Source organism: Drosophila subobscura, chromosome U (assembly GCF_008121235.1).
Source record: "Drosophila subobscura isolate 14011-0131.10 chromosome U, UCBerk_Dsub_1.0, whole genome shotgun sequence".
Lineage (NCBI taxonomy): Eukaryota > Metazoa > Arthropoda > Insecta > Diptera > Drosophilidae > Drosophila > Drosophila subobscura.
The window spans coordinates 10,568,725-10,592,291 of NC_048534.1; the positions used below are offsets into that span (position 1 = coordinate 10,568,725).

A 23,567-nucleotide genomic window follows, 5' to 3' on the forward strand; every position below is an offset into this window, starting at 1 on the left:
ACTCATTAAACTTTTAACCTACTCGTCCGTCGTCGCTACATTCGAGTGTATTCGTACATATATTGAGAGCTTATCGTCGTCGGCCCGTTCGGTCTGTCAAACTTTTGGTTTGATTATTCAAGGCACAACAAGCTTCGTCCGATGTTCATGCTCAGTTTCGAAACGAAAAAAAAAAACAGCTGTAGTTGTTGCTATTGCTCTTAGTGCGGAACGTATTGAGCTCCATGACATCATCAGAGCACGTTGGATGGCAGAAGCACTTATAAAGCAACCAGTTTTTAGCCAGGGATGGTCATGCCCATGTCCCTTCTCTCTCAGTATATGGTCATAATATAGTGCCTTAAACTTTAAAGCAATGATTTATTCATGTCTACTTTTTGTGGTAATGATAAAAATATAATATCCATTTTCCCATGGAAATTAATTGAAAACTTTTAACTCTTATGTAAATAAGAGATGAATTTATGGTACTAAAACTATATAAAAACAAAATCGTATGCAACTAAAACTATTTGAGGTGGAATCTTCTGTAGTTAAACTGGTTAAGATGGAACAATTTGCAACTGGAGTTTTCCTCTATTCCTAAAATGTCGTCACTATTCCATCCCTGGGGTTGCCAAGAGCTGTTTCCGACACTGTAACAAAGCAACAAAAACACATGTTAGGTTTTTTTTTACGTTTCATTTCATTTTTTCTGTTAGCTGAGCGAGCTTTAAGAGCGCTCTCTTTGCTCTTCTCTCTTCGCTTACAGCTGTTATGCTGTTGTTGTTTGTGTTACTTTGTTGGGCATGCACGCCATGCCGGTTCGGAGAAGCTCTTGAAGCTTGTAGAGCCATTTATATTGAAGGTTTGAGGTTTTTTGAGTAGCGTAAAGATATTAGTTCCTTAACGCCCACGCCCACCCAAAAGTATATGAGTATATGTATATTTGTAAGCTTTTGATATTCTGCCAATGTGGTGCCGCAAAAACGTGTTTCGAGCGCTGTGACCGGCTTTTTTTGCGCTCTTTAGCCGTGCTCTTTTGTTGGGAAAGCCCTCTCTTGGCGGCGTCCCGCGCTCTCCCGTTCTAATTCGTGCTTGTGGTTGGGGTTTTTTGAGTTCTGTTTCGTTCGTTTCACTTCAATTTGGAACGTTTATCTGTGCGGTTGTTTTGTATTCGCGATTTACTCAGATGCATATACAAAAATATATACAAACGAGTATATACCACGAATAGAAAGAGAGACGACGAAGACGACACGTCTAGAAAGAGAAAAGATTGCGTTATTTGTTATATTTGGAATTACTCGTTTCGTTCTGATACAAAAAAATGCCATGTGCTTGAAACGCGCAAATTGAAGGAAGCAATAATAACACAAACAAACAAAAAGCAGATAGACATCAATATCGTATTCAAAGGCTAACGTCATCCTACAGCCATTCGAATCGAATCTATTATAAAAGAACTAAGAAAAAACAAAGAAGAAAACCAAGAGGAAGCTATATTTGAGGTGTGTGTGTGTGCGCGTTCGTGTTAGTGTCTACGCGTATGTGTAAAAGTATCTCTGGAAAAAGTGCTACGGTTGGAAGCAGGCTGTGTGCTCCTGTAACACCCCCCTAGAGAATAGCAGACATATGTCAGGGTTTAAATATATATTTACACAGCATACAAGAGAAATCTTTCAAAAGAATACAAAATAATACAATTATTGTAAATATATTTGCATAAACATACTGAAAATTCGTGGTTACGTCACACCCGTCCTCCCCCATATACCATAAAATACCATACCCATACTCGTAACACTCTGGATATTAACCGACGCGTGTGTGTGGACCTACCATCTACTCGTATTTTTCGCAGAGTCAAAGCAGCGACCTTTCTTTGGTGAACCAACAATCGCAGGCCCTCATACGCCAGGCGGACGCACGCAATCGTCAATTGATTGAGAAGGATAACGGTGACCTGAATCGCTTGTGGCAGGAACTGGTACGCAGTCTCGAACAGCGTCGCGATAATCTGCAACAGTTGGCCGAGCATTGGGATAGCTTCGAGAACAGCTTGCACGGCTGGGAGAAGGCATTAGGTCGACTAGAGGATAAGTTCCGCAATGTCGATCCAACTGTAAGATCCCGACGTCATTTGGAAGAAACAAAGAATGCCATTCAGGTGAGTTTATTTTTATTTTTGTAATTTAACTATTTTTATCAGCCTTAAGGAAGGGAAAAGTTTTGCATATGCATAAAAACAATGAATAGGGAGACCATTCCAAGAGACAGTGAATGGTTTAACGTCTATACGTACAATGAACCTTTAAAATTCGCGCTTAAAGATAAATATTATATTAATTTTATATTAATATTAATATTAAATAACTCTAACCGATTCCCCTTGCATAAAAACAACAATAACTTCTGTAACATAGTGGGAAATATTTACAAAAAACGCAAAAAAATATATGCTCCTACTTGATGTCTGCTTAGGGTATTTAAACTTCGGTATGTTTAATTAATTTCGTTACTGTTGTTTAAGGTCACAAGTAAATTCCATTCCATTCCAAACATATTTGTAAGTCTGATGCGATTCATTCAAATAAGCACCGCCTCCCCCTTGGGCTTGGTGCTCTGTCAAATATTTTTACCAATATAAAGACATAACAAAAAATACACATCCAAGTTTACATATTATATGTTGATAGATATAAATACATAAATGAATTTGTATGTATGTATGTAACATGTTTTGTATATGTATCAAAACCATGCCGACATCAAGTTCATGGTCACGTTGTTGTGGACACTGGACCGAAAGAGCTTCCGCTCTCTTAGTTGTAGCTCTCTCTCTCTTTTTGTGAAATACACCACATAGCCGGTGTCGCTCTCTCTCAGCTTGAGTTGAGCTTCACGAAACGAAAGCTATAAAGCAGCTGATTTCGGGCACATCTATTTATGTCCAAAAAATCTATTAATGATTTTGCTGTAATTAAGCGAAAACGAGAAAAAGTTAAACAAAACAAAATAGAAATACTAAAACTTTCAGTTTCCTTTGACTTTGCTTTTCATTCTTCTATGGAATCATCTTATAATAGTGACTTATATAACGCTTGATAGCGAGAAGCTTCCCATGCGACTGTTTATGAATTTTTAATGCTAATTTACGTGTAATTTCAATAGTCCAAAGGTGCTAGTTAGTTGTACAACAATATTTATTATTTATTGGTATAACTGATGGATTTTAAAATTATTTATGATTATTTTATTATTTTTATCAACATATATTACATGCTACGATATTTTTACAAAATAGTACTACATACTATTAATAGCAGACAGCAGTACAAAAGATAGGCAGCGCACATTCATTCATATCAACAAATGTACATACATACATACATATGTACATATGTACATACATATGTATGTATATCGAGCATTGTGTATGTACATAGCGTAGTCTTTTCAAATCACATTTCAATTGAAGCAATTTGCAGCCATAATAGAGATACGGTCCCCCGCAACCTCCTTTTCGATCTAACGATGTTGTCATACAAGCGCCATATAGGGTACCTATACCTGGGCGATACAACAAGCCACAAAAATACACCAAAACTATCCTCAGCACAACAACGAAAAACAATGACGAAAAATAAGTAAAGGTTTTGACTATAAATGTGATTTATTTGTTTTATTCTTCTGTTGTTGTATCATAAGCTCTTCTGTTTTTTCTTAACCAAAAAAACTTTGGAGTCAAGTCAACCAATATGTTTTTCTCATTAATTTTTCAAAGTTGACCTTCTCAAAAAAATAAAAAACTGGAATTGAAAATGAAATTGAGAGTGAAGTAAAACACAAGAGAATTCTGCTTCAAAATGAGACGTGTGTTCAGGTTTTTGGTTGAACAGCAAAAAATACCAAAAAGAGAGCTTTTACTTCATTACAATTTTCGTTGACTTGATGTCTTAATTAAGCTTAATTAATATTAATTGAAATTCCTCAACTATTTGCACATTTTAATTAATAAATATTCTTCGCTTTCATATAGGAATTACTTGAAGAATCAAATCAACTTAAATCATCACATAAAGAAATCGAGACTCTCTCAAAATCCATCCTCACATTCCTTGGGGAAGTACACAAACCCTCGGCGGAGGCCATACAGGCCAAAGTGGATAAGTTAGTTCAACAGCAGGCCAAGTAAGTACATACAAAACTACTCCTATTTATATTCTTAGCACCCATTTCATGTACATAGTGTGTTCAACTATGCGTGACATGATATCGAGTATCTCCCTAACAAAAAAAACAATATCAAACTTTTGTTTTCTCTCTGAACAAAAACGTTTAAGCCCGGAAATTGAATTGGCTTGCTGTATACATTAGGGTACCCAAAAAAAAACTTGTTGCCTAATGAAAATGAATGTGGAATTCAAAGAGAATTCAACAGGTTATTTGGTTGATCATTTATATATGCAATCAAAGGTACCCTTAAACGGGTTTTTGATACGAATTAATACTCAATATATCAATGTAGCTCGGCAGATTTAAAGATTAGATGAATTAGGAACTCCAACCAAGAGTTGGAAATGGACAGAACGATATAAACTCGAGGAGTAATTGGGCTTATACTAGTAGGATTTTCATTCCCTTTTATAATCTACAGATCTGTCACACAAGATATATTTCTAGTGTACATATCTACACACGGATTTATAATCAAAAATCTTGAAAATGTCGCCATTATTACAGCCAGAATAAATTAAAAATGATAATCAATCAGTCTTTAGGGCTAAATCTTTGATTTCATTGACATAAGAATATAATATAATATTTTATCTAACTTTTTGTTAAAAGATATAAGACGTTTCGGAAATTTTTACATATCTACATAATTTATTCCAACTGTGAATTTCTGTTGTTTATGGAGATAAAGCTTTAATACTGATTGCCAGAGTGCTAAAAGAACTGTTTAAAAATCTTAAAATATCTTAAAGCCTTCTCTTCTTTAGTCAAAAATCTTTACAGTTGCGTTTGACTATGTTTTTTTAATTATAACTTTAACAAGAAAGTACTTACTGGGATCTCTACCGTTTGGATTAAAACTAGTTTTCTTTAAGTATCTACACTCGCAGTTTGTGGGTTCGTCAAGCCCTCTAAATTTGTTTCTATTGTTGTTGCTCACCAGACGCTAACTGACGTCAGACCTAACCAACTGTTACGCTTCGCAAGTGCCTTTCGACAAGACGAGAAGAGAGAGAGGAGGGGGTCCCTCATTTGAGCATTACGTAAGCCAGAGTTTATATATGGCTCTGCTTCTCATCTTACCATACCCTCAGAGCCCTCAGCAAGAAGAAAGAACTTCACGTTTACGAGTGCTTAGCGTAATTCTGGGAATATAAAGAACAAAGAGAAAACGTTTTTTTGTATTGTATTTCAATTGACAGGGGCTATCCCGTTCTTAACTAGAAACTGTGCCAAAGATCTTCGGTCTTATCAAAGGCGATATGAAAGACCTGTCCCTATATACAGATATATATACATAAATATATATTTATACACATATGTATATAATACTATACTACAAGCATGAGTATATTTTATTTGACGCTTCCCGCTTGAATGATAAGAGAATGGACTGGGGACTCCACAATCAGAAGACAAAAATTCTTTTACTTTTTGCGGAAATGCTCGTACTCGTACGTTTATAAATAAGTGTATAAAATTTCTTCTTCTTTTGTTATGTTCTGTTGTTGTTTAAATGCCCTGGCGCTTGAACAAAATTAGTACTGTGCCAATTCCTATTTCTATATCTAATTTCTTTGCTAAATTGTTGGGATTTTCATTGCTAATTTGACAGTTGTTCTGTGTGTTTTCGTGCTGTGACCATCACGTGCTAAGATACACAGATAGCCAATGCAACATGTTGCCAGAAACATGCACAACATGTATACATACGTCTCTCAGATCACGTATACCCCCTTGCTTGTTCCCGTTGACGAGGGAGACCTATGCCTTTGGCCTTTTTCTTGACTTTTAATGCAGCAGCCACTGACACAATTTTCTCTTAGCCGAAAATGTTTTTGTTGTTATATTTATGTTGGTTCTTTCCGTTTTATTTTTATACAACAATGTGGTAGTATTTTTTTCTTTTGACAGCAGAGCTGCTGCCTGAAAAACGAGAGCAGCAGCTGTTGCTATAGATTTTCCTCAATATGCGTACGTTTTGCTGTGGCTTAAACAGTGGGACAGTAGACAAATGTTTTGACTGCTGTTTGCGGTCTGGTGACAAGGTAATTGTCATATTGATGATATTTGGATGATTCGGAGGAAATCCAATGAAAATGTTCCTTGATATCTATGAAAAAACATATCCCAATGTATGAATAGAACTTTTGTTTCTAGCATAATATTAAGACCATATTCAACTTCAAATATTCATCTTGGATGGATAATAGTTTCCCGCTGATAGATTGCCCTCCAGAAAGTATGAAGAAAATGTCTTTCTTTAATTGTTTTCATATCCAAAACTGAACCCAAATGAGAACTATGCCATCATCAGTGCCGAAAAGAATGATCTAATATGCCTACACCAAGGCATGCCGGTTGTCATCGATAATTATATAGTCGGACGGAGGAGATACAATATGTATATCTACGTATATATTATGTATCCTTAAACTGCGACGCATTTGAACATTTCAATGCACTTACACACTTGAGATTTAAATACATTTTTTCGTCGGGCACATGCGAGAATCTAATCAACGGAAAAGACATTAAATATTGCGTAATCCTTTTTTTTTTTTTTTTTGCATTTTTTGGTTGGCAGTATAATAATTTATTTATAAATATTTTGCATTGGAGATTGGGGAGAAAGATATGGGAATTAACTTCATTAGCGAATTTTTCGAATAATTTCCACCAGATACAAACAGGGAGAGAGACAGAGAGAGAAAATTTTAAAATACAAAGAAGAGGAAATGTGCTAGAAAATAAATAAAAAACAAATTGAATAAAAAAATGTAAACAACAGCAGCCACACAAAAATCATAAAAGACGAAGTAAATATTACTTTTCGAACGTCAAAAGAGAGGAGTGAAATTTTAGCATACACTAACAGCAAAATATTTTATGCATTTTAAAGATAAGTTTGCGACGAAGACAGAGAAAAGTTTACATATCTTAAAATGACCTTATATAAATTTCTCTATGACCTCAAATTATTCATCTTCAATCTAGACATGTGTCTAGAATATTTGGAATATATTTTACTTTCACTTTTATTTTACTTTAACCAATTTGATCTTTAATGCAACTTTAGCATATCGAAACGATCGTTAAGGAAGTGTATTTAAATATCTATCCCTTCCAATTTTTGTTATTGCTTAACTTTTGCTGCTGACTTCATCGATGAGCAATAAGCAAAGAGATGAAGCAAAAGCGTGAAAAAATTCAAGTGTGCAACAAATTATACAATTTCAATAAAATTAAAACAAAACTATTGCTGAATCATACATACAATGTACATATGTATGTATATGCGAAACCTTATCAGGTGAATTAAAACATTCCATAAGCCCCAAAATCGAACTTATTTTGAGATTTGCTGTGCATTTGCATTAACAATTTGTCATTTTGGCATAGGAAAAAAAAGAGAAACCTAACCCAACAACAAAATAATAATAATACAAACTCTGCCCAAATGAGGTAATCGGGTAATTATAAATTTATTTCAGACGGCATTCCCCTCGCACTACAGTGGACTGTTAGCAGGCTAACAGAGGCTTAACAGTATGTAAAGCAGTGCTGTTCCGTTTTAATTCCAAAGCGTTTCGCTCCCTCTCTCTCTGCCTGTGCGTGGAAGATTTTGATATCTCTCCTTCTGTGCGCGCTCTCTCTCTCTCTCTCTTTATCTCTGGTGTTATTTTATAGCCGGCTTTTCTTATCTTTTAGAACCGGCAAAATGCCATTAAAGCTTTATCAAAATATGCAACAACATTTTATGCAGTTTCTGGGGGAGCTATTAAGGGATATTTTATTTAATCAGCAGCAAAAGCAGCAGCAAAACTTATTAATGAGTACATTTCAATGCCAAGCGCATTTAGCATATAATATGTATTTGTTTAGTGCTAACCAACCATTCTCTCCTCCTCTCTCATATCTTTTGCGTATGCGTAAGTGTGGTGAAATTTGTTTCGTTCTTTTTTTTTTGTATTTCCGTCTGGCGTTCGCTCGCTCTCGTGCGCCGCGCGCTGTTAACGATCGCTTGAGCGACAGCCTCGACCCGACAACTTTTTGGCAATTTTCGTGGGGCCGCAAGAATATTTGAAATCAGTTTTTATTTAGAGTTAGTTGCAAGCGGACGTGTGTTTCCATTTAACTGGATGGCTGGAAACTATCAAAAGAGCACAATCGAACGAATACGCATATATTTAAATCAAATTAAATTTAAAAGTAGTAAAACCAGAGAAGCAGCAAAATATTAGCAGGCGGCCCACCAAAAGAGAGATGTATTAAAATACAACAAAATTGAATTCCTTTCGAGCCAAGTGCTCACGAAAATAACCATTTTTCTTTTCCATTTCATGGTAAATTCTTTCGGATGCAGTTTCTGAACAACGCCGCTTTGTGGATTACCAGGCGTTCAGAAAAAGAGAAAGAGTTTTGTATTTAGCAGCTGCTGCTTTCTTTTCACTCGTGCTTTGTTAGTGGAAATTAAGAAAAGAGCTAGAAGGAGGAGTGACTCTAGTTGGGCACACGTCTGCCTCCGGGCCAAAGGAGGTGTGACAGTAGTCGCCAAAAGAAAGACACAAACGAAGCCAAAGGCCAAAAGACAAAAGCGCCTCAGCAGCCAAAACAAACGACGGGAGTCCAACTAATTGCTCAGCACAAATAGAAAAACAACTTAACGCACTTCTAGTTAACGTCGTCAAAAGCAAGAGGTGATAAAAAAATAACACAACCGAAAATTTAAGCCCAAGCCAGAAACGTTTCTAAGTCTAGGCCCGATTAAGTCATCGTTTTCAACAGAGAGAGAGAGAGGGAGCTTCTCCTGTGGTCATATGCAAAACAGCGACAGAAAACAATCTTTTTTTAACGGGGTCTTTCGTACTCGTATTCGCGAATCAGAGACCTCTAACAGACCCGGTACCTGTCCAGGGTCGTCAGGTGTTTTGTTTAGAGAGCGAGAGAGAGAAACACTGAGAGAGAGAGAGACACAGAGGGGGAGAGCATATTATTCGCACGCGTTTCTACTTTAAACGATGACGTAGTCGTTGGTGACAGAAATAACCTAAACCCTGCCGAACGAATCGAATGCCGCTTATCGTCTGTTGTTTCTGCCTCTGATTACACATTCCTCGCAGCAACAGCAGCTACCATAATTGATTCAGAAATCACTTATGTTTTCAATATGCGGTTTTCCCAATGCAAAAAAAAAACAAATCTCAGGCACACTCGCACGCCTTTCACTTTCACTCACTTCTACAGTGTGTGTGTGTTGGCATTTCTCAAATATTTTGCCATTTAAATTAAAGCCGTGCACTAAATTTAAATTCGTTAATTTGTACAAAATGGCAGACCGGACTGAAAATAGCTGAAAATTCTAGAGGGGAAATATTTTGCTTTCCTTCTTATTTATTTTGGTATTTTTGTCTTGGTTATACGCTTGCCAGATAGAGGGTATTTGGGCTTTAGGGAAACATTTGCCATGGACAGGAGGATAATTTTCAGAGGCTTAATTATGATTTTATTATGAGAGAAATTATCAAAAAATAATGATTTGAAGTTTACTAATATCCCAAACAGAAAGTTTAGTTTATCGTAAAAACACTTCAACCTAAATTGAAACAAATTTCCCTTAAATTTCCCTATCTTAAAGGGTATCCAAAGCACTTTGTTTCCTTATTTTCAAATTTGATCTCTGATTTTTCGTGTGAAATGAAAACCCAAACATTGAGAATTTTTCGTATTTTACTCGCGAAAAATGACGCCGAAATAATTTCGTCTAGTTTATAGACTCGCCTCGTATTGTATCCCCCGTATTTCCGCTGGCAGTTTTTCTTTTTTCTTTAACAATTAATTTTAAAATGTTTCGGCCGACTTTTGTGGGTCTCTGCTGTTGGCCGAGAGCCAGATGTGTGTTGACTTGGCCTCCTCATTTCATCTCATTTTTTCTTTTGGGGCCATGCCTGTAAAGGGCAATAAACGATTCCATTAACCAAGCGTCAGGACCTTGCCCAAACGAAGACTAGCCGGCGGCGTCGGCGGCATAAATCTTTCAATCATTCACTCATTCAATTCCCAGCCGGCTGCCCCGAAGGCGTATGCGTGATGTGCGTCATATGCTGGAAATACTTAACCACAGATCGGAGCAAGAGTATGCAAAAATTGTAGGAAATTCGTGGCCATTGATTCATCTGGCAGTCGCTCTCTCAATCTCTCTGGTTTCTAGGTCGATGCAACGCCCAAAATGACGTCAGACAATGACTGAAATGCATAGCCACACGCAGAAACATACAGAAACAAAAATATACGACGAAAATACAAAATTAAACATGCGCCGCCATTAAAAATACACACAAGCTAAAATATTCTAATATCTAAGAACAAGAAGCCAAAAAAATTAGAAACTACAAAATTGTAAAAGTCGTGCGTGTTGGCATAAAACTGTTTTATCTAAAAGAGATTTATTTAATGCCTCTCTTTGTGTGATCTTTCTCCACTCTTTTTGAGCCTTTTAAATCATTTTTGAGAGTTCTTTGCTCTCTCTTCTGCTCTCTTTTCTGTGTTGACTCTCAATGGGCTCAAGGTAATTTCGAATTATGAGCAATTTTCGAAATTCGAATAGCCTGAGATCCGCTGGGTCTGGGGTCCGTGAAAATGTGCTTGTGAGATTTTTGTTCATTAAGAAAACTCTCTTGTAGCCAAACGGCAGCATTCAATTTTCACGGAAATCTTCGCAGAAGAAACCTCGAGGCCATACACAAACGGATAATACCTACATATACATCTTGAAAAACTTCAGAATTGTGTTTCAGAACGAGAACATCCACAAAGACACCCCAATATATATATACATTTTATTGTATTGTGTTGGAGAAGACACGCGCTGAACGATTCTATCTATACAACGCAAAGCAGAACCGCGTGGTTTTGCCTACAGTCACACGACCAGCAGCCCCATTTTGTAGTCCATGCCATTGAATAATACGACCCTGAATATTCTCACTTTATTTGCAGATTGAACGACACGCTACGCGAGAAGGAGCAACAGGTTAGCCAGGATCTCGACGAGATCGAGCAAGTCTTCCGTCGCATTTCGCAGCTGCAGGACAAGTTGAACGCCTTGAACGATCAACTGCAATCGATACACGTCTACGACGAGCACATTGCCCAAACAGAACAGGCCCTGATCACTCTCAACAGCCAAGTGCAGCAGGCGGCCGAGGAGAGTCGTTTGCTGGTTAGCCAGACAACGGCCAAATATCAGGCCAAGCAGAATCTACTGCCCAACGACATTGCCCAAGAGTTTACAGCTCTTGAGCTGCTTTCGGAACGTGTACAGGTGACGATGGAGACCAAAGAGAAGGATTTCAAGCGTGCCAAGACCGTGCGCACCGAGTATGTGGCCGGTGTGGATGAGATCCAGCGCTGGCTGCTGCAGGCCGAAGTGCAGGTGCAGGAGCGCACTCTCAGTCCGACACAGATGAAGGAGCTGCTGCAGCGCATCAATCATGAGATCACCGCCATCTACGAACGCTTCACCCTGGTCAAGACCAACGGTCAGCTGATTATCGAGAATTGTCGCAACAGTGAGGAGAAGACACTGGTGCAGACGACCATCGATCAGTTGGCCGCATCCCTGGCCCAAGTACGTGGCTGGTTGGACGAGAAGAAGCAGGCGGTGGGCGATAGCCTGGATGCTTGGACGAGATTCATGAACCTGTATCAAATTGTCATGTCCTGGGCGGCCGAGAAGCGTACGTTTATCGATCAGTCGATTGACTTGCGCACCCTGCCCGAGGCCAGGAACAAACTGAACGACTATGTGGCGGCTGTGAAGAGTATTAAACCGATTGTCAAGCATTTGAGCGAAATGGACAAGGAACTGGAACACATTGGCCAAGTGACGACTGTGGGCGATCTCAAGGACAAACTGCAGGAGGCCGAGGATGCGAAGATAGCCGTGGAAGCGGTGCTGCTGGAGAGGGTAACCCCTAGACGGATAATATATCTTTCTTGGCTTGTTCCATAACTAACATTTCTTCTTTCGATTAGAACTCTCTGCTGCAAGAGGCCTGCGAGGAATGGGATCAATGTGAACGCAAAATCAAGGATATACGTGCATGGCACGAGAAGACCAAACAGGGTCTGGACTCGTCGCAGCAGCAGAAGAAACCGCTGCGCGATCAGCTCGGATTCTGCGAGAAGACACTGGCCGACATAAATGTGCAAAAAACAAAACTGAGACTGTCTATCGAGAAGCTGGAGGTGAGTGCCCAACCCAAATGGAATAGTTAATCCATCAACAAGAATGCATTGCCATGCATCCCGCATCCTTTCTCCGTTTTCCCCTTTCTGCGTTTCATTCCCAGGTTCACTTCCGCAATGGCATGGGTGGTGATCCACGCCTCAGCGAGAATGTTGACGATCTGGTGCGCGTGCTCGATGGCTTGGGTGAATTGGTGAAAGCCAAGTCCCAGAGCCTCGAGCAAACGCTGGCCCAGATCGATGTCTACCAGCAGCAGATGCAAACGCTGCGGCAGCGCATCATCCAGGAGGAGCAACAGCTGCGTCTGGTGATGGCGCCCACGTACTTGCCACACGATCGTGAGCGAGCATTAGCCGATCAACAGGTACGTAACATCCCAGACTCTTTATATCAACAGTATAGATCAGAGTCCCCCTCTATCTCCAGTTAGTAGCTTATTCCAGCTAGCAGATCAGTTCAGCTCAGACTATATTTATATATCTCTGTTGTGTTAGGAGCTCTTTCTAGTCATGTTTTTCCCTACACCCTTTTTATATAACTCATTTCCGTCATTGCTATGGAACGATCTTCATTGATATGCCAAAAACAGTTGACAGAACAACCCGGTTTGTTAGCCAAAAAAACAACAACAGTTATTAACACTCCATACGATATTTATTTTGAAATAATATTTGATTAATCTATGAAAAAAGTCCCCCGTCCCCACATGCGCTTTTAGAGTCTGCGCCGGGTAGGTCGAAAAAAAGTTGCACGGTGGCTGCGTATTATTTTATTTTCTTTTACTTTTCATTTCTTCTTATTCTATTTTGTTTTCTTTAATTTTTGCGGCATTTTTTTTTTTTTTTGATCAATTCTCTTACGTTTTTATTTTCGAATTCATTTTTCATCATTTTATGCACACACAGAAGACAGACAAAGATCAACACATACATACATAAACGATTCATTTTTGTGCTTCCTTCTGTTTTCCGCCATCACATCACATCACCAGCTCTCATCGTGCAGCTCTCTCATGTCTCATCTCTTTCTCTCTGATTGGAAAATACCCACAAATCGTAATACCCTCTTCATCTGTCAGAGAACTGCTTGTGGTACTCGCTTCATTTGTCACGTGCTGCAGCCCAAAAAATGTTTAAATATAATAGGGAAAACAAATAAGTTCTTGTTGTCAGGGTTAGCCCACACATGAAAAGAAAAGACAGGAATTTTCTACCTCCAGACGTTTTATTTTTAGACCAACAAAATTGCTCTTTTTTTGTGTTGCTGTTTTCCTTATAAACAAACACGATGATGATACTATATTTAAAGAAAAGCAGGTGGCCTAAAGAAAATGTTCATTCTGTCTGAAATAGTTTCTAGTTTTAAATATTAAAATTTAAGTTTACATTGCGAATTGCAGTGTCTGGCGGTAAGTGGCAAACAAAAAACTCAAACTTTAAACTCAAGAACTCCAAAACGATATTTGAAATGTAGTTACAAAATGTTGATGATATTTGCGGGGCAACTCTTGCTATGAGAACTTATTTTGGATACACCCAATCATCACCTATCAAACACATCTCTCCCTTTCTCACGTTGCACTCATAATTACAAAAAAGAAAATACAGTCATCACATCACATCACAACTCACGCATTTACTGGCATACAAAGAACACATTTAGCTTACGCTTAGACATTTATTATGATTTAATTTCTTAGTTTTTATTTCATTTAGAAATTTAATTAGTCAGCTTACAGCCGAGAAAACATTTTTCGTCACTCAATTATTGCCTTACCTCTCTCTATCTATCTATATAAATCTATCTCTGGTATTAGCGGAAATCGGTTAACTTTTAATTATGGTTACGGTTTCTAATGTTGATTTTGGTATTTTATTTTTGACAATTTGTATTTCTTTTTTTTTTTATCTCTCATTGAAAATATACTCGTATAAATTACGAAAATTCCTGGTGTCGTTGCGCTGATATAAAAAACAAAAACATCCAAATTGCTAAACACTCTCCATAAAAACTAATACGTATATCTCGCTCGTGTACTAATTAACCTAACTCTGGTTCTTGGGCTTTGCTACTCGCTTGTCGCCTGCTGAAACCTGTGACTAAAAAACCTCAAATCTCTCACTCTATAAACCCATTCCCAAAAACATAAAACATTGACACACATAAAACATTAATATATACATGGGTACTGCTTACTTCTTCTGCGAAATATACAAAATATCAAACATGGTCTATGGTTGCTTTTTGTATCCCTCTCTCTCCCACCCCCATACGGCGCTGTCTAAATAAATTACCATTAAATGAAACTCAAATCTCAATTTGCTGACATTTTGTTTGTATTTCTTCTCTGCCTCTCTCACGCCTGAACAAAAAACTCTTTCTGAAAAACTATCAAATATCGAACATGCACTATATATATACCCCATACACACGATATATAGGCATGCCGGGAACGTGTGAAAAATCTGCATTCGAAAATAACCGCACGTAATGAGCGCATCAAGTTGTTAATACATCGGGGCACGCCGGACGATGCCAAGCTAGAGATTTAGAGATGCCCTAGTCGTAGCCCCGAGCCCCTTTTAAATATAAAATTAACTTTTAAAGCCACAATCTAGGACTAGAGCAAACATATATATATTTTTTGGCAGTCGTTGGTCGCCCCTCCCTCCTTCATGCCACCAGTAAATCTCCCCTAAAATTCAGTGTGGCACCACGCTGGAGTGGAGTGGCGATCTGTTCGACTGTCAACTGCCACACACATGACCCACAACATGTTTAAGGATTATCTATACCAAAACAAATACCAAAAAAAATATTATCCTATATGATATAAATATCTAAAGAATAAATTTAAATTATGAAATTGTTTATCTAATTTTTGTTTAAATGCAAAAACCGATTTTGTTAGGGACAATATTTTCACAGATCTATAGGTTTAATTCTTGTTAGGCAGGGTAGCCCTTTGACCCTATTGACCCCCCTGAAAAATAAACAAAAACCATATGAAATAGCTAACGTTTTTGGCAAATCTTCCCCCTATCTCTCTCTCTCTCTCTATCTCTCCATCTAAATCATTGATGAACGATGATGAACGACATTAGGCAATGCGAGAATCAATCGATGGCATGCAGCAGACCTACGATGCAACCGCCAGAAAGTCCTATGCTCTGGATCCCCATTCAGTGGTAACCACTTCATCGACTGTGTCGTTGCTTATGAAGCCAACGGCCGTAGGTTTGACCTATGCTGAAGTGTTATCGGGACAAACGAGTCCGGTAAGCGGTAATGAGACGACCCAAGCGACAGCAGCCCCAACGAAAAAACCCAGACAAGAACGCGTATCCCCAGCCACGACAACGAACCGGCAAGAACAACACCACCAAGAAACGACACACAACCAGACAACAATTACAACAACCATTACGACAACGACAACATCCACGACTTTGACACGTACGCACGACGATGACCAAATCGAACTGAATGGAGGAGGTATAACCACTGCGATCTATGAAAGCAGAGATCAGGTTAAGGTCCCCCAACAGGTTACAGCAACACCTCAAATCGAGAGTCATGTGGAGACGATCGAGATCAGCAACAACAGCACGGCACAACAGCAACAAGTTCCTAACCAACCTCAATCTACCAGCAACCCCAGCAGTCAGCAGTTCATTGAAAACGAGCGGCAATATCATGTGAAAACGGGTAAGAATCTACAGCCTCCCAGGCCAGAACGTCGCGGACGTTCGCCGAGACGCCGACGAGAGCCTCCCACAATCGTGCAGGAGCAGCAGCAACAACACCAACAGGAGCAAGAGCAGCAGCAGCAGCTCTTCTTGCCAATGGATGATCGTACTAGATCGCGTAGTCCTATGTGGGTGCCCGGTTCGACGTCCTATGCGGAAGTACTGCGAGGCCTGGAACTCGAGCGTCTCAAGCAGCAGGCGGCCGAGCAACTGGCCGCCCAAGCAGTCCAGAGTCATGCTACGGATTTGACCATTCAGGATGTTGTGGACGCTAGTGCTGCGGTAGCAGCCAGTATGTACGTCCCTGCAGCGGAGCCAGAAATTATCGAGGAACCAACACAACAGCAATACATCAGCGAAGTCAATCCAGAACATGGATATGTTCCGCCCCAGCAACAGCAGCAACTGCCACAACAAGTGGAAGGTGGCAACAATTACGAGATACCCATGACAGCGGAGGAGATTGCCGCCACTTACTTGCAGCCCGATCCACAGCTGTATCAAACGATGTACGAGAATGTGGCCGATAGCGGCCAGTGGGGCTATGTGGCGAATGCCAGAACAGTGCCACAGCATGAGCAACAGCAGCAGCAGCCACAGAACTACTACGAGCAAATTCTGCAGATGCAATATCCCATGCAGTATCAGCCCGTTGCAGTGCAGCCAGCGACAACACAGTTTCAACTGCTGCCCGGCTACTACCAGCCCATAGCCACAACCGACAATTACTCCACGCTCTATCCCACAGAGCCATCGCAGATTTACTTTACCCAACCGACTGTAGAGTACTCACAGGAGTATCAAACGCAGCAGCAGCAGCCACCGCAGCAGGAAGCTGTGATCTATCAGCCGGAGACGACAGAGCAGACCTATCTGCTAGATCCGTACAGCGTACAGGAGTCGACGACAGGTAACAGCGTGCTGGATCGCGTTGTCACCACACTCGCATCGATGGTGCAACAGAGCTCGGAACCATTGACCACCAGTACGCAGCAGATTCAGCCCACTGTGGTGCAGATCGAACCCGAAGAAGAGGAGCCCCAGTACTATATCGAAGAGAGTGTACAAATGCTGAGGTCAGTGGAGCCACAGGAGTTTGAGGTTGATGAGCCACGACCTGACATTACCTTTGGGCAGTTTGATATGGATGCCATTGAGACTATACCCGTTGAGGTGCAGCAACCACAGCCACAAGTGCAGTCTCAGCCCCAGCCCCAGCCCCAAGTGCAAGCACAACAGCAATCCAATGTCGTTTCGACAACAAGCTATGTTCAGGAAACCATTGTGTCGGATCAGACGACAGAACAGCCAACTGTGATAACTCAGCAAGTCAGGACTCGATCAGTAGTCCCCGAAACGACAACAGCGACCACAATCACTGTGCGTCCCCAAGCCCAACGTGTACAGCAGCAGCACCAGGAAATCCAGCCTCAGGATATCAGCGCCGGTAGCACTTATGCCGAAGTCTTGTTCGGTCTACAGCACAAAGAACAACAGCAACAGCAACAGCAATCAGTTTTCCAGCCATCCAGTCAGCAGCTACAACAGATACCCGTACGCCTCTCGCCGCCAACACAACGCAGAGCTGCAGCTGAATACACAACGAATACGAAGCATACAACAGTTACTACCACAACGATCACTAACTCAAGAAGATCACCAACTTGGGAGCGCAGAGACGATAATGCCGAGTCGAGAACATCGCGTCCAAAGCGAGTGCGACATGAGACCCAACCCGAACCGTTGCCGATCAAGGTTAGCACCCGTAAGGATACAAAATCGGGCAAAAAGCCTAGATCTCCGGAGAGCAATGGTGTGGAGAGCATTAAATTGGTGCAAGAAGTGGTTGAAGAACCAACCAAACAGCCAGAGCCTAAGCCAAGAAAGTCGAAGAAACCTAAAAAGACAACCGATAATGTAACATTTGTCGATGCAGTGCAATTTGTGGAACCCAAAGTGGATGCAGTTCCAGTTGTGTCCAAGCAGGAGAAAAAACAGACATCACCTATTCTAGAGAAGAAGCAAAAGTCACCAGTTCTGGAGAAGAAGCAAACGTCACCTGTTCTGGGACAAAAGAAGGACTCAACTGCCGTGGAGCGAAAGCAAACCGTGGTAGAGACTACAGTTACCACCACCCAAACGATCGAGCCTGTTGTGTTGGAGGTCACTTCTATCCCTGAGCCAACACCAAAGAAGGAAAAGAAGCAACCCGCTAAACCTGTCGCCGAAAAGCCTCAAGTCAGCAAGAAAACTGTCGAGCCAGTCAAAGAAAAGGAAACTGTAAAGCCTGAAGTGATTGAAACTCTCGTTGCAAAGAAGGAAGAGGTTGAAACTGTCGTAGCTCAGAAGGAGGTTCCAGCTCCAGTTGCGCCTTCACGGAAGGAAAAGAAACAGTCAAAGGCGACAGTGGAGAAGGTTGTTATCAGCAGCACCACATCTGATGGAAAGGATACTGTCGCACCAGTCATCGAAAAGGAGATTGCGGAACCAGTCATTATAAAGGAGATTGTCGCACCAGCTGTGATTGATACCAAGGAGAAAATCGAAGTCCTGAAGACCCACATCGAAGAAGCTCCAGCGACACCTTCGAAGAAGGAAAAGAAACAGACCAAAACAGTTGTGGAAACTACAGTCACCAGGACAGAGACAATTGAGCCACCTGCGGAGACTGCAGAAGCAGTCAAGGATAAGGAGATTGTGGAGCCTGAAGTTCCAGTTTCAACACCCACAAAGGTGGACAGGAAGCGTGCCAAGAAGGCCAAGCCTGAAACAGCATCTAAGATAGAGGTGGCTGTTGCTCCAGTTGAGGATGTTTCAGTAATTATTGATTCAAAATCCACCACAGAGACTGTTACGGAAGTCACTGAAGGCAATATTGTGGATCAAACAGTTGAGCAAACGATTAAAGTAAGCATTCCAGAAGTCTTACCTGTACAAACAGAACCTGAGCCAGTAATTGAACCAGTAATAGAAGCTGGAACCTTGCCAGAACCTGTAGAGATTCCTTCACAGGTTGTGATTACAACTACAGAAACGTCAACAGAGCTATTGAATGGTACTCCCGTATTGCAGGAGACAATAAGTCCCGTGTCTACGGAAATCATTGAGACGATCACTGAGGGTGAGCCTACAGTAACGACATCGTCCAACACAATATCCACGGAAAGCGGAACCACCACAATCACCACGCGTACAATAACCAAGCACATAACCAAGCGTATAGTCAAGCGTATTGTAGATGGTAAAGAAGAGATTGTCGAGGAAGATGTGATTGATGATTTGCCCGAAGAGAATATCTCCGTGGAGCAGTTCAATCTGCCAACAATTGAAACCACAAGTACCGAGGTACCCATTGATGTGAGTGGACTTTCGACTACACAGGACACCATCGTGCAGCAGGGATCGATAACCAAGACAACGATTACCAAGACAAAGCGCATCCTGAAGCGTATCACCGAGGATGGCGAGGAAATTGTTGAGGAGGTCTTTGAGGATGAACCAGAAGTGGAGAGAGATGTTACGCTGCTGCCAACGACAGTAATAACCTCCACGGTGGAACACCAATCAAACATCCAGGCGGCTGCCCAAAACGTGGTTGATGAAGTTGTCAAGCAAGCCGAAGAAATAGCCCAACCTGATGAGCAAAAGACAAAGGACAAAAGGAAGGCCAAGAAGGAACAGCTCATTCCCGAACCAGAGAAACCATTATTGGTTGCAGAACAAGAAGTAACAAAGGAAGTTGTTGAGGAAGCGCAGCAGAAGAAACCTCAAAAGCCTTCCCGAAAGGACAAGAAGAAACACAAGAAGTCGGAGAGCGAAGTCCCCACACCCATTGTCCAAAAGGTAGCCGAAATTATAGAGTCACAGCCAGAACCACAACAAGAAATTACAGAGCCCCTGAACATACCAAGTGCAATTACTACGGATGAGAGACAAACCCTGTCATCGAATGGATCTGTTGTCAGCAGCGATGATGGCAGCGGCCTCATCAAGACGACTGTCATTCGTACAACCAAAATCGTTAAGAAAATCAGCAGCAGTCAGCAAGATAGTCAGGAGATGACATCTTCCACGCACTCGGACGTCCAATCCGTGGGCTCCTTTGAACTGGCCGATGAAGCTATCGAACAAAGCGAACCAAAGATTGAGAAATCCGAAACGAACAGTCGCGAAATAAGCGATGAGGGTGTGGTCAAAACAACTAAAACCACAACGACTCGGACCATCAAGAGCCCAAAGACCGAGGAAGTGCCCGTTGAGGTTACGTGGGAGGTGCCAACTGAAGAGGAACCTACAGTCTCCACTCCTTCGGTTATCGAGGAGCCTGTCGAGGGTGGTGTGATAAAAACCACCATTGTGCGTACCACCAAAATCGTGAAGAAGATTTCCCAGGAGAGTGAAAACATCAGCGAGACCAGCAGTGAAGCCGAGACTTCCCTAGACTTCATTCAGGATGCTCCACTTGTTGCTGAATCCGTGACCACAGAATCAAACAGTGAAGGAATCACAAAGACCACAACTACACGAACCACAAAGGCTGTAAATAAGAGTGTTGATGAAGAATCTCCTGTTGCTCCAGAGGATAAGTGGCTGACAGCCCTTCCTGACGTTCCAGAAACAACTGAAATAAAGACAACCATTCAAGACTTTATTTCTGCCGAACAGAAGGCCACACAAAAGATACCAGAACCCGAGAAACACTTTGCCGAACCCGTTGAAGTTGCAGTTCCAATTATAGAAGAGCCAGAACAAGGAAATGGAATAGTTGAGGAAATCCTGGTGTCGCAACCAGATATTTCCGAGGTTGGTGATGTTGTCAAGACAACAATTGTGCGAACAACAAAAATTGTCAAGAAGGTGTCTCAAAATAACGAGCAACAACTCGTTAGTGAGCTTGTAGAAGCTCCGGAATCAGAACCAGTGTTGCCTGTTGCTGAAGAGGAGACGATCGGAGGTGCTGTAACCAAAACGACAACCGTGCGTACGACAAAGATTGTGAAGAAACTGAACGAGGATGGTGAAACGACCAGAGAGGAGAGCAGCAGCACTATCAGTGATCCTCCCATCACAGTGCGTGAAGCATCGCCAACGATTTCAGAGATTCCCAGTGAAACTTCGACAACATCCAGTCAAATCGATGGAGCGATTATCAAGACCACAACGATACGTACGATGCGCATTACCAAGAGAATAACCAATGACGGACGCATACTCCTGACTGAAAGTGACTCACCGGGCGATGTTATTGTGACATCGAGCATCGAAATGCCAGATCAAAGACCAGTGAGTCCTGTTGTAGCCACAGCCTCCACCCCTGTCGCTGTTACGCCCAGTAGCGAGTTCAAGTTAGAGAATCTAGGGGCCACAAACATTCAGTTGGGATCAGTTAAGGATAGTCCCACTGGGGTGAAGGTCATAGGCATTGAGACAAACACTGTCGACCTGCCGAACCTTAGGGAACAGATCAGAACACAAACTAGAACCAACGGGGATATAAACGAAACCGATAGTATTACCACTACTACGACGACTACCAGAAATACGATACTCACGACAACCCAACGACGCAGCTTCGAGACCGAAGATGGCACAAATGTTCTTTTCGTGGGAGAAGGCATTGACGGTGCCTATCCACCAGGCACAGTGCAAAAGATATCCCTTATTACGCATGAAGAGAAACTGAAGACACCGATTGTGAAAATGCATCTAGATTTTCCAGAGGTTAGTCTTCGTGTGACCGAGACGGTGACGGAAAATGTGGAGTCCCTGCAAAGAACGGCCGAAACTAGTCAAAGCTCTGTGGTTGAGATAGTCGAAGAGGCAACAGAACCCGTCGTAGAATCCATTTCTTCGGAAATCCAGTCTGAAAAACTTGTCAAGGCTACAGATTTAACAGAAACTGTGTCAGTGACGAGTGTGGCCTCTGCGGAGATCATTCCAGAGCCACTTAAAGAAACTGTCCAAGCAGAGGATATTAAAATTACAGAACCTACTCAAGAATTAGTAGTCCCTGAAGGTAGCAAGCCCCTGTCCCCTGCAGAGTTGAGTCCTGAAGAGCAGCATCTTTTCGAGGAAATTCAGAAGAAACTCTCTAAGAAAGATAAGAAGAAACGTCCAGCTATACCCGAAGAATTCATTAAGCAAGAGACCACTCAGATTATTGTAGAAGAAAGCAAAGGTACTGAAATTATTGGTGAGAAACAGGTCCATGTCGAAGTCGTTGTCCCCTCAGTCCCCATAGAAGTTGAACCCGAGCAGTTGCTGTCTAATATTTCTCAGGATGAGGCTTTGGTATCCAGCGTTAAGTTAATCGAGCAGACAAAAGCAGATATTATTTATCGTGAAACTGTTGAGGTTACGCCAGTCCCTGAAATTGTTCCCATTGCAAGTCCAATTCAAGAAGAAGTTCCAGTAGATACTCAGTCAAGCCACAGCCCAGCTCCTACTAAAACCGCTAATCAAACTGTTCCTGCCCAATCGAGCGCCCTAATTGCTGAGCCATTTGTAGCTAACACGGTAAGCACTCTAAGTACTATCATTAATATTCAGCAAAACTCTGCACTTGATAAAATCTTTGAAATTCCCAAATTTGATATATTGAAACTTAATATTGCTGAGGGTAATTATCACATAATCAATTCCAAGGCTAAAGAAATAGATCAACCAGCTCCCGTTCAACCAGTAGAAGTTACGGCGCCAAAGACGGTAAGCTTTGCCGACGAAACCGAAACTATAGTCAACAAAAACATCACAGAAACCATCACTAAAACACCGGAGTCCCCAGTCCTCCCCGTCGAAACCAAAACTTTCCCTGCAATTTACAACTTTGAAGTTCCTAAATACGACATAATTTCGCTCAACAAGGCGGAACTCCTACAAAAAACGGTAGAAGCCACAACAGTTCTAACAGAAACGACTTCAACAACACAAGAATCTTCTGCTAAAGATGAACCTACAAATGTTACACTAGAAACTGAAACGGTCCCAACAACACAACAAAAACAACCAATTCCAGAAACCATAAAAGGTGTACCTAATATTTACAACTATGAAGTACCCAAGTACAACATCAGTGAATATAACAGGGCCGAAACTATCTTCAGAGCATTCGCTGAGCCAAGTTCTCCCATTGAACTTGTTCCCGAAAAGCAGAGCACTCAAACCGAAACGAGCACTTCCACTGTTACTACAACAACAACCACAGTTACCACCAAAGAGGTGGTAGACTTTGAAACACCAACAGAATCTCCTATCGTCGAAGAGGCTCAGGAGACATTCACTATTGTCTTCGATGAGGTCAAACCAGAGCCAATCCTTGAAGCTCCAGTCGCAGAAGAGTCTAAGTCAAT

The 23,567-nt window shown here is 41.3% G+C and overlaps 1 protein-coding gene across 1 annotated transcript in view; it reads left to right on the top strand.

The window, feature by feature from the left end:
- The window catches only part of LOC117900545 (nesprin-1), a 104,547-nt gene that overhangs the window by 41,073 nt on the left and 39,907 nt on the right, over positions 1-23,567 (top strand). Inside the window, 5 exon segments of the mRNA XM_034810945.1 lie at positions 1,844-2,149; positions 4,022-4,173; positions 11,218-12,187; positions 12,256-12,468; positions 12,573-12,833. Coding sequence (XP_034666836.1) covers positions 1,844-2,149; positions 4,022-4,173; positions 11,218-12,187; positions 12,256-12,468; positions 12,573-12,833 — 1,902 coding nt within the window.